General features: G+C 74.0%; 2 protein-coding genes across 2 annotated transcripts; both read right to left on the reverse strand.

Annotated features, from left to right (window-relative positions):
- Nucleotides 1–681: 681 nt before the first annotated feature.
- On the reverse strand, nt 682–2,451 carry AURANDRAFT_69760 (hypothetical protein; the record flags this gene model as incomplete). Its single annotated transcript, XM_009037527.1, has 3 exons — nt 682–758; nt 950–2,108; nt 2,170–2,451. Coding segments are annotated over 2 exons (498 nt in total), but the record flags the coding sequence as incomplete, so codon positions are not given.
- Nucleotides 2,452–6,727: 4,276 nt separating this feature from the next.
- AURANDRAFT_71360 (hypothetical protein) lies at nt 6,728–9,858 on the reverse strand (the record flags this gene model as incomplete). Its single annotated transcript, XM_009037526.1, has 2 exons — nt 6,728–8,504; nt 8,600–9,858. 2 exons carry the CDS (start codon nt 9,794–9,796, stop codon nt 6,750–6,752), a joined length of 2,952 nt encoding a protein of 983 aa, XP_009035774.1.
- Between the last annotated feature and the right edge of the window lie 1,758 nt (nt 9,859–11,616).

Genomic DNA, 11,616 nt, shown 5'->3' on the forward strand with positions numbered 1-11,616 from the left:
CCCCCCCCCCCCCCCCCACCCCCCCTCTGAGAGATATGTACCCCCGGGGGGGTCCCGACGCCGCGTTCAGCGCGGCGTCGCTGCCCCGCGCCGACGGCCTCGCCAAGCCGCCGCGGCGCCCCACCGCGGGCCGAGCCGAACTCGCGCCCGCCACCGGATCGAGGTAACACTACGATCGGAAAAAAGCGCGCGTTCGCCGGCGGTCAGTCGGCCTTGGCGCCGCGGAAGGCGCGGGCGATCGACGCGGGCGTGGGGTAGATGAGCGGCACGGCGGCCTCGTACTTGAGGAAGTTGCGGACGCGTTTCGTGTCGCTGGCCATGCGCGCGTCGATGAGCGGCAGCGTCGCGAGCGTGTCCGGGACGTGGTTCAGGAGGAAGCCGAGGCAGCAGGGGTCCCACGCGCCGCGGTGCGCGAGCGCGAGCCCCGCGAAGCCGACCCAGAAGAGCTGCTCGCCGAGGTGGTTCGGGTGGCGCGACGCGCGCCAGAGGCCCGCGTCGAGGACGTCGCCGGGCTTGCGCGTGGCCGCGAAGGCCGCGAGGGCCGCGTCGGCGCGGCGCGCGACCTCGAGGCCGAGGACCGCGAGGGCCGCGGCGGCCGCGTCGGCCGCGCCGAGGCCCGCGGCGGCCGGCGGCGCGCCCGCGCGGGGCAGGAAGAGCGCCCGGAGCGGGAGCGTGAGGCCGAGGAGCATGCCCTGCTGGGACCCGTAGGCCACGGGCAGGGACAGGGGGTACCAGAGCCAGCCGAGCTCCGCGCGGAGGTCGGCCTGGGCGGGAACCGAGTGCGACATTCCCAACTTCAAAGGCTCCGATCTCGGTCGCTTTCCACTCGTTTCGGCTCATGCTTGGACGAGCGATCATCTCTCGGAGCGCTCTCGACGCGTGGATCCTTTCGCTGGACCAATCGCGCGCGGCACCATCACATTGAAGCGACGTTGAATCCCGCGCGGACGTCGGCGAAGCGCCAGTCCTCGCGCGCGCCCGGCGTGTAGCGCTCGCGGCGCCAGTAGTTGCCGCTCAGCCGCAGGCTCCAGGCGCCGAGGAGCGCCGCCGCCAGGAGCTGGCGCGGCCCGGCGGCGCACGCGAGCGGGTGGCTCGCGTAGTAGCCGTAGACGTAGAGCGGGATGAGCGTCCAGTACGGGTCGATGAGCCACGTCGACCGCGCCGCGAGCGAGTGGACCCAGAAGAGCAGGCAGAACGTGGGCCAGTAGACGAGGTTGAGGGCCACGACGGGCCAGTCCGCGTAGGCCTCGCAGGCCGCCGCGCGCAACGTCTCCGGCGCCGCGGCCGCCGCGCACGCGCCGCGCAGCGCGTAGACGGACACCGCGAAGGGCGCGCCGCCGAGGGCGACGGCGGCCCACCTCAGCGCGGCCATGGGTCTTATTTAGCCGGCGCGATGGCGCCGCCGGAGAGGAAGAAGAGGTTCACCTCGCTCAGCTTCCAGGTCGCGGCCCCGGACGGCGCGCGCAGCGACGTCTTCGCCTCGTGCCACGCGATGAACTCGGGCGGCGCCGGCTCGTCGTTGTTGAGCACCGTGCCGTCGGCCGACAGCGTGTGGTGGCAGGCGATCTTGTAGTCGACCTCCGCGTCCTTCTTCGGCGGCATCTAGAGGCGCGCGCACGAGGACATCGTCGTCCGCAAAAGCGTGCAATCGCAGGCGAAGCGATGGCGGCCCTCTGGCTGCGGCTGGCGGCCCTCCTGGGCCTGGGCGACCTCCTGGCGACGTCCCGGGGCAAGCGCTACGCCGACGTGTCCTACGACCGCATGTACGACGACATCCAGGCGCTGGCCAAAGCCCACCCGCGCTTCGTGCGCGTCTTCCTCGCGTCGGACGCCTACCGGGGCCAGTACGGCGCGGGCGTCGCGGGGACCTGCGGGTCGAAGCACCGGAGCTGCGAGCACGTCGTCGTCGTCGTGTCCGACTTTGGGAGCCTGCCCGCGGCGGCGCGCGGCGCGGGCACGGCCGCGGGCGAGCGCGGCGGGGGCGCGGCGCCGCGGTCGAACGCGAGCGCGCGCGCGGAGGTCTTCCTGAGCGGCGCGCTCCACGGCGACGAGCGCGTCGGCCCGCTGTCGACCTTCGCGTTCCTGCGGCTCCTCGCCGTCGGCGCGTCCTGCGCGGCCGACGGCGTCATCGACCCGGAGCGGTGCGCGGCGGCGGGCCCCGGCGAGCGCGCGAGCCTCGGCGCGGGCGCGGCGGGCGCCGCGCGGCTCCGCTGGCTCGGTCTCCTGGCGCGGAAGCGGGTCCTCTACGCCATGCCCATGACGAACCCCTGGGGCTTCGCGCACGCGAGCCGGTCCGAGGTCAAGGTCGACACGAACCGCGACTTCTAGGGCAGCAAAAGAGAGCGAAATTCCCAACTTCAAAGGCTCCGATCTCTGCCGTTTTCCACTCGTTTCGGCTGACTTTTGGACGAGCGATCATCTCTCGGAACAGTCTCGAAGCGTGGATGCTTTTTCCGGAACGCGCGCGCGCGGAACACTCACGTTGAAGCGACGTTGAATCACCCTTTTGCTGCCCAGGCGACTTCGCGATCGACACGGCGCCGTCCGCGTGCGCCAAGTCCGCGACGGGCCGCGTCGTCAACGAGCTCTTCCGGCGCCACGTCTTCCAGGTCGGCGTGACCTTCCACGGCGGCATGGAGGCCATCGCCTACGAGTGGGGCGCGCCGAGCCACAACCGGCCGCCGCCGCCGGGCGCCGCGGGCGTCGCGGCGCCCAGGGTCCGCGTGCCCCGCGGGGCCCACGGCGCCCGCGGGCGGCGGCTCCTGCGGGGCCCGGGCGACGACGACCACGCGCGGGACCTCCGGGCCGCCGCGGACGCGGACATCTCGCCCGACGACGCGTCGCAACGGGCCGTCGCCGCGGCCATGGCCGCCGTCGGCGGCGCCTTCGACGGGGGCAAGCCCTACCGCCACAGCCGCATGAACTCCATCGTCTACCCCGTCCACGGCGGCATGGAGGACTGGGCCTACGCGGCCTCGTGGGACAAGCCGCTCGCCGTCCCCGGCGGCTGCGCCGCGCCGGGCTACGACCGGGCGCGGACCGCGTCCTACGACGACGCGTCGAACCGCTGCTTCATGGTGCTGGTCGAGACGTCCAACGCCAAGGCGGGCCCGCCGCGGCTCTTCGGCGGCGACGGCGCGCTCTTCGACCCGGCCGCCGCGGGCGACGACGGCGGCCACGTGCCGCGCAACGTGCGGCTCGCCCTGCTGGCTCTGGACGTCGCCGAGCCCTATGCGTATTGGACCGAGGGCCACGCGCGCGCGCCGGACCCGAACCTCGCCTGCGGCGACGGCGGCCGCGGCGACGCGCCGGACGACGTCGTCGCGACGGCCGCGCGCCGCGGCGCCGCGGAGCTCGTCGCGGCCTTCGCCGTCGGCGGCGCGCTGGCCGTCGACGGCCAGGAGACGTTCTGGGGCTGCTACGACGCCGCCGCGGCCCGAGCGGCGACGTGCCGCGGCGCCGAGGCGCTCGCGGCGTCGGCGGCGGGCCGCGGCGCCGACGCGGCGCCGTCGCCCGCGCGCTGGGGCCTCGGCGACGTCGCCGACGCGCTCGGCGCCAACGCCGGCGCCGTGCGACTTGCGCGCCTCGACCTCGCCGCCGCGCGCGCGAAATGCGGCGACCGCGGCAAGGCCTGGCTCGTGGCGGGCGTCGCCGTCGACGGCGGCTGGGGCGCGGCGCCGGAGCGGGCCCAGCCGCCGGGCCTGCCGCCGCAGACGCACCTCGCGCGCGCGCGCACGGACGCGTCCTGGCGCAAGCTCGGCCACGACGGCCGCGCCGTCCTCGGGCGAAGGCTCTGGTTCGCGCCGCCGCTCGTCGTCGACCTCGCCGGCCGCGACGAGAAGCCCCGGCGCCGGCCCCTGTCGCTGAGCGCCTTCCCGACGTCAAAGCCCGCGGAGCCCGCCGCCGACGCCGCGCTCCGCGGCCAGTTCGCCGCCGCCGCGGCCGGCGTCGCCGTCCTCTCCGTCGCCGTCGCCGCGCTCCGCCGCCGGAAGCGCGCGGCCGCGCGAAGCCCGTCGTCGCCCTAGTAGGTTTTCGCTATTTAAGTCGCCTCGTATTCTACGTCTCCTTGTCCTTCTCCTCCGCCGCGTCGGCGGCGGCGGGCGGCGGCGCGGCGGACAGCGCCAGGACCAGTAAGGCGTCGATGGTCGCGCAGCAAAGAGCAACGGCGACCACGCCGCCGTAGCTCAGGATCGTCGTCGCGAGGAGCGGCGCGACGACGCGCGCGCCGCTGAACAAGCCGTGTTCAAGTCCCATGAGGCTGCCTTGCTCGGAGGGCTTCACGAGGCCTACGAAGCACGACGGTGGCGATGTCTCATTGTTCTTCCCCGTCAAAATCTCTCGAAATCGTCATCGCCACAGGACGCCGCGCGAGGCCCGTGGTCTGCGTCGTCAGCGACGTCGCCAAGACGTGCGCCGCGCACGCGTGGCAGACGGAGGCGCCGACGACGGCGGCCGCGAGGCCCGGGCCCGCGGACCCGGCCGCGATGGCCGCCGCGAACAAACCGCCGAGCGCGAGGACGAGCGCGCCGCGGACCGCGAGCCCGAGCCTCGCGCAGCCGGGCGCGCCGACGCGCGCGACGAGCGGCGCCATCGCGAAGGCGCCGAGCGCCGCGACGGCGACGGACGACGCGGACATGGACAGGCCCAGAGCGGAGGCGTCGAGGCCGACGCGCTGCGTGAGCACGAGCGGCGCCGCCGTGGAGTGCATCGACGCCGCGACGGAGCCGACGACCTTGACGGCGAGGAGCGGCCGCACGGCCGGCCGCCGCGCGATCTCCAGCGTCTTCGCCAGCGACGCGCGGCCGCCCGCCGTCGCGCCCGCGGGCGCCGCCGCCGCGCCGGGGAGGAGGAGCGAGAGCGCCGCCGAGAGCAGGCTCCCGGCGACGGCGAGGCGCGCGCCGCGGTAGAGGTCCCCGCGCGCGCCGAACCAGCCGCCGAGCGTCGGGCCGATCGTCGCGCCGATCGTGTAGGCCGTCGTGAGCCGGCCGAGCGCCGCCGCGCGCGCCGCCGGGTCGCCGGACGCCGTCGCGCTCGCGACGCAGGCTTGCGCGACGAGGAAGCCGTGCTGCAGCGCCGCCGCGAGCTTGGACAGGAAGAGGTGCCGCACGGACGTCGCCGAGGCCAGCGCGCCGTAGGACGCGGCCGACGCCGCGAAGACGACGACGGAGCACGCGCGCGCGCCGACGGCGTCGAGCAGCGCGCCGACGACGGGGCTGCCGATGGTCTGCACGAAGGAGAAGAAGGACTGGAGTCGGCCGTAGGTCCTGGCGACCTCCGCGCCGTCGGCGCCCTCGCTGAGGCTCTTGACGAGGAAGGGCTCGACCGGGCGCTGGAGCTGGTAGCACACGGCGTAGAGCGTGACGTTGAGCAGCACAAGCCAGACCGCCGTGCTCTCGGAGACGACGCGTGACGCCGCCATTGTCCTGGCGTAATGCGTCGCGAGGCGCGCGAGGCTGCGGCGCAGACGATGACGAGCGCCACCGAGTGCGCCACCCTTGCCGTTGTGGCTTTTTGGGCGAGCCTCGAAGGCTCCTTGAAAACTTCACGCTGAAGGTTTTCGTGCGTGCGCCATGGGAGAAACGATAGATGCTTAGCGCGCCTTCGCCTTGCGGCGCGCGGCGGCGTTCTTGGAGAGGACCTCGCCGAGGACCGCGCAGCAGAAGGCGGCGAACGCGAGCTGGACGCCGAGGGACTCGAGGTCGTGGAGTGCGTGGTGGGAGACGACGTGGCCGCCGCGGCAGTAGTCGGCGTGGGCGACGACGACGACGGCGTGGACGAGGGCGTCGAGGGCGTCGCAGAGCGCCGCGAGATAGAAGAGGAGCGTCGTCGACGGCCGCCGCGTCTCGGCCCACTCGCGGCCGGCCCGCCGCCAGTCCGCGTGGCACATGTGGGACACGAGGTAGAGGCCGCAGGCCGGCACGACGACGCGCAGGCCCTTGGTGAGCTCGAAGCCGACGCCGGGCAGCGCGGAGACCAACGCGTCGACGGACGCGGGCTCGAAGTAGAGCGCGCGAGCGCCGCCGACGGCCGACGCCGCCGGCGCGGCGGCGCGGCGGCGGAAGAGCCGCGCGAGGAGGCCCGCGCGCCGCGGCGCCTCCCGCGCCCTGGCGAGCCGCTTGAGGCGCAGCGCGTCCGCCGCGCGCGACAGGCAGTTCTCGCCGACGAGCATCGCGTGCTCGAGGCAGGCGAAGCCGACCTTCTCCTTGAAGCGGTGCGCCGCCTCGTGCTCCGCGTCGTGTCCGATGAGCGCGCGAAAAGTCGACGTGATCTGGGCCCGCGTCGACTTGCGCTTGAGCTTGGCCCAGTGCTTGCTGCCTTTGGTTGCGGCGCCGGCGTCGCCGCGGCTCTCCGCGGCGGGCTGCTGGCTCTTCGCGGCCGCGCGCTCCTCGACGAGCCTCACGACCGTCGTGAGCGCCGCTGGCTGCACTTTTGCACCGGCTTGAATGCGCATAGTGTACAGAGAGCGACGGTGCGTGGGAATCGTGGGATAACTGCAATGGCGACTGCCGTGATCAGTGTCCACCCATTCCCAAGCCCTCGTTGGCGTCGTTGAAGTCGAATGGGCGGCCACTTGGGCGGCCCCCGAGGCGAACGCGAACGCGAACGCGACCGAGGCCTCCGCCCCTTTCCCCAGGCTAGGCACCAACCTGCACCACCGCTGCAGGGCGCGACCTCGAGGCCGCGGGTGGAAGACGGGGTCCCAGCGAGCACCCGCCGCCCCGCACCGCGCTGTCCGGCCCCTTACCGCCCTAGACGTCGATGATGGCGGCGGTGGCGGCGATGCCGTTGAAGAGGTAGGTGTGGTCGATGGGCGTGTACTGCTTGGCGAGGACCTTGACGGCCTCCTGGCTCGCGACGCCGCCGACGACGGCGGCGATCGCGTGGAGCTCCGCGGCGCCGAAGCGCGCGATCTCCTTGGCGTGGGCCTCGGAGAGGACGCCGTCGAAGGCGTCGGCGCAGTCGGCCTCCGTGACGAAGGCGCGGAGCTCGTCCGCGACGGCGGCGGCGTCCGCCGCGAGGTCCGCGCCGTCCGCGCCCGGCCACGCGCCGCGCTTGACGAAGAAGCGGTCCGCCGCGCGGAGCGCCGCGTACCAGACCACGGGCGCCTGGGCCTTCTCGCGCGCGTCGTCCGTCTCGAAGAGCGCCGTCGCGGCCTCGCCTAAATTCGGCGCGGCGAGCTCGTCCGCGAGCGACCGCGTCGCGACGAGCTTGACGTCGCGGACGTGCTTGCAGACGAGGGCGAGCGCCGCGGCCTCGTCGGCCGTCGGCGGCGCGCCCGTCGCCTCGGCGAGCTTCGCGGCGAAGATCGCGAGGCACGCCGCGCGGTCGGCGTCCGCGCGCGCCGCGTAGAGCTTCTGGAGGGCCACGAAGGACGCCGTGTCCGCGTGCATGTCCGGCACGGCGCCGCTCAACGGCGGCAGGCCGCCGTGGGCGTCCATGAAGGCGGCGACGCTCGCGACGGCGACGTGCGTCGCCGACGGCGGCGCGGCGGGCGCGGCCTCGGAGCCGACGGAGCCGCGGCGGCCCTCGGACGGCGCGTCCGGCGCGGCCCGGGCGTCGTCGATCCAGGCCTGGGCCTCCCAGGGCAGCTCGCGGGGGTCCGCCCAGCAGCGGTACGCCTCGTTGGACGCCTCCTCGATGTTCATTTCCGGCACCTTCGACGGCAGCTCTCGCGCGGCGCCCGCGACCAGCGCCCGGAACTCGTCCTTCTCCGCGCGCGTCTTCGGCGACGCGCCGCCGTGGCTCACGCGCCAGGCCTTGGCGAGCTTCGCGAGCACGAGCACGTAGGGCGCGTGCGCGTGGTCCGCGTCGGCCATGCCGTCGAGATCGAGCGCGTCGGCCGCGGCCTCGAGCTCGGGGAACGGCGCCGCCAACCGGAGGTCCCAGGCGACGTTGTCCGGCTTCGACTCGACGACCTCGAGGCGCCGCACCTGGAGCCGCACGACGCCCAAAAGGCCGTAGGCGCGGATCGCGATGAGCGGCACGTTGTTCGCCCAGCAGCGCTCGCCGAGCGCCTGGAGCGCCGCGGGCTCGAGCTGCGCGGCGATGACCAGGGAAAAGCCGCTCGCGACGAAGTCGGGCTCCGCCGCGACGACCTCCTCGGGCCGGGCGACGCGGTGGAAGCCCTCGACGTCGGGGTTGAGCTCCTTGAGGAGCTCGGCCGTCGCCGCCGCGCGCGGCCGGCCCACGTCCTCGGGCCGCACGAAGAAGTTGTTGCCCAGGTCCGCCTCACTCACCGTCGCGCCGTCGACGACCGTGAAGCGCCCGACGCCGGGCAGCACGAGGTTCTTGAGCGTCTCCGTGCCCGCGGGGCCCGCGCCGAGCAGCAGCACGTGGCTCTCGGCGAGCGCGCGCTGGCCGTTCGCGCCCCAGAGCCGCAGCTGGCGGTCGTACTTGTTGTCCGTGGCCATGATGACGCTGTGTCCTTGGGCGCCGGCGGCGGCGTTGGCGGTGGCGGCTGGTCCTTGGACGCCGGCGGCGCAGTCAGTCTCGAGAGCTCGAGCCTTCGGCGAGCCGCACAGCGAAGTTGGTCGTGAAGGTAAGTGTGAAGGCACCTTGCAGCCTCCTTGCGCAAGCCTCAGGTGTTTATTTAAGCCACGTCGACGGCCGCGACGTAGTGGCACTCCGAGTGGAAGCCGACCCAGATCTCGGAGACGGCGGCGCGGTCGTCCGCGGGCTCGATGCGGAGCTCGAAGTTGTCCGCGTGCGTCGTGACGAGGAGCACGCGGCAGCGGAACGCGTCGGCGCAGGCCTGGAGCGTGTTCTGGTCGCCCCAGGAGCGGTCGTCGGCGAGCGCGCGGAGGTAGGCTTCGACGTCGTCGCCGACGTCGAGCGTGCACAAATCGCCGTCCGCGTTGGACGCGTAGACCTCGCAGTCGTGGAACGGCGGGCGCCGCGCGTCGAGCGCGGCGAGCGCCTGGCGCCGCACGAGCGCGTGGTGGCTCTCCGTGCCCCAGAGGCCGTGGGCGACGGCGCGGAACTGGCACGCGCCGTCGCCTCTCACGTCGAAGATGCGCTTGCCGTGCGCCGCGAGGCGCGCCGCGAGCAGGTCCCGGCCCGTGCGGAGCGTCGCCACTCCCGGCGGGTCCGGCAGGCGCCGCCGCCGCCGCCGCGCGCCGCCGAAGGCGCGGAACCCGAGCCGCAGGATCTCGCCGCCGCCGCAGCCCGCGGCGTCGCGCCGCCGGTCGCGCCGCCGGCGCCGGTCCTCGGCCGGCGCCCCCGCCGCGCGCGGCGCGTCGTCCCCGAGCGACGCGGCGTAGGGGTCCGCGGCGCGCCGCGCGGCGTCGAGGCGCCGCGCGTCGCGCGCGTAGTCGCCGAGGACGCGCTCGAGCGCGCGCGTGCAGTCGCGGCCGCCGCCGTCGCTCGCGAGCGCGGCGGCGACGGCCTCGAGCGTCCGCGCGTTGAGCGCCGCGAGGCCCCGGCTCCGGTCCGCCGCGGCGTCCTCCGCGCGGAACCGCCGGCGCCGCTGCTCGGCCTCCTTGGACGCCTCGTAGGCCGCGGACTCGGCCTTGGCCGCCGCGAGCTCGTCCGCGTCCGTCGTCCGCCGGACGGCCGCCGCGCGCGCGGCCTCGGCGCGCGACGCGGCGATGGCCTCTTGCAGCTCGCGCGGGTCCGTCGTCTGCCGCACCGCGGCGCGCCGCGCGACGCGCGGCGCGTCCGCGTCGCGCGGCGCGTCCGCGTGCACGACGGTGCCGAGCTCGACGCTGGACGACTCCTCGGAGACCTCGCTCTCCGAGACCTCGTCGAAGCCCAGCGCCTCGACATCTTCGGGCAGCAGGTCGAGCACGCGAACCATGGCTCGTGGTCGTCACAGCGCGGCGGCAAATAGCACTAAATCCCAGCAGAGCGTTCCATTGCGCTTCCCCAAAATTGCCACAAGAAAATGGGCATGATGTCAATTGCATGATGTGCTACTAGAGCTGAATCATCGGCGCCAGCGAGACGAGAGATGCTGCCCGAGTCGCCCGTCGCCGACGAGGACGACGCGCTCATGAGCGGCAGCCCGAAGTCGACGCTGGAGACGACGGCGAGCGGCGCCGACGCCGCGACGCCCGTGCCGCGCACCTTCTTCTCGCTGCTGGCCGTCTACGTGGCGCCGCTGAGCTGGGCCCTGCTCAGGGAGGGCGTGTACACGGCGGACCGCCAGGACCTGCCGGCCTACCTGTCGCCCTACGCGACGGTCGAGGGCCTCGTCGCCTGGCTCGGTGTCAACGTCGCGCTCTACGGCGCGCAGCGCGCCGTCGCCGCGAGGCGCGGCTGGAAGATGAACGAGAAGCACGCCGCGACGCACAAGGAGGACCTGCTGCGCATGTGCGTGCTGAGCGGGCTGCTCTTCCTCGCCGGCCGCGTCGGCGCGCGCGTCGCGGCGGACCCCTTTGTCTTCTTCGCGTGGCTCGCGTTCTTCACCTTCGGCTACGGCGTCCTCTTCGAGCTCCTGCGCCACGCGAACATCGAGCTCACGCGCGACTGCGTGCGCGCGGCGCCGGCGTCCCGCGAAAACCCGTTTCCTCCTTCCCCCGGCGGACGGGGCCCTCGGCGCAGGCAACGTGCACACGCTCGCGCTCATGGCGTTCACGGCGTCCATCGTCGGCGGCCTGCTGGCGAACCACCTCGCGCTCGCCGCCGCGCGGAACGCGACCCGGGCGCCGGGCGACGCGCCCTTCTCCGCGGCCCAGGCGCTCGGCCTCGCGGCGTTCGTCGTCGGCGGGCACGGGCTGCTCGTCGTGGCCCCCGGGGACACGGCCGCGCACTTCCACCACTGGTACACGGGCTTCGTCGGCTCCTGCTTCTGCGTCTTCGACTCCGATGTGTCCCAGATCGCCCACGCCATGCTCCTCGGCATCTACCTCCACGGCGCCGCGCTCTTCGGCGTCGAGCGGTGCTTCTACCCGGCGGACCACGGCCACGACGCGAGGCTGCCCCTCTAATGTACAGTTGTGTGTCCTCGGTTCTGCTGTGGCGATCGGACGCTCTTCCGCACCACGGCGTGGGGCGCTTCAACATGCCTTCAAGTATGGTTTTTAAAAAGTCTGGCCGTCCTTCAGGCCGCCCTGTTGGAGCGCCACCGCGACGTCTCGTCGCGCCGATGAGCGCGGCGAAGCCGCCGCGGCGCGTCGGCTTCGACCGGCCCTTGACGACGAACCAGGTCGCGTCGTGGGTCGGCAACGCGCTGGCGACGGGCCTGTTCTACGGCCTGGTGAGCTTCGTCCTACTGCGGCAGCGCAAGCGGTGCGACGAGGGCGCGCTGGCCTACGCCGTGCTCCCGCACGCGTTCTGCGTCTGCGTGGGCCTCTGCTGCTGGCTCTTCCTCGAGACGCACCCGCCGACGGAGCCGAGCTGCTTCTCGAAGTTCCTGCCGGAGACGGAGCGGTGGACGAAGGCGCGCTACTGCCGCGAGCACAAGAGCGTCGTCGCGGGCCTGGACCACTTCTGCACCTGGCTCAACGTGAGCGTCGGCCGCTCCAACTACGTGCCCTTCTTCGCCGTCGCGGCGTTCGGCACGGCCCAGTACGCGGTCGCCGCCGGCGGGCACCCGGCGTCCCGGGAGCTTCGAGAGAGTGTTCGAAAACGACGCACCCTTTTAGGCGCCTGCGCCTTCGTCGTCGCGAGCTGTCG

The sequence above is a fragment of the Aureococcus anophagefferens genome (genome assembly GCF_000186865.1).
Source record: "Aureococcus anophagefferens unplaced genomic scaffold AURANscaffold_6, whole genome shotgun sequence".
NCBI lineage: Eukaryota > Pelagophyceae > Pelagomonadales > Pelagomonadaceae > Aureococcus > Aureococcus anophagefferens.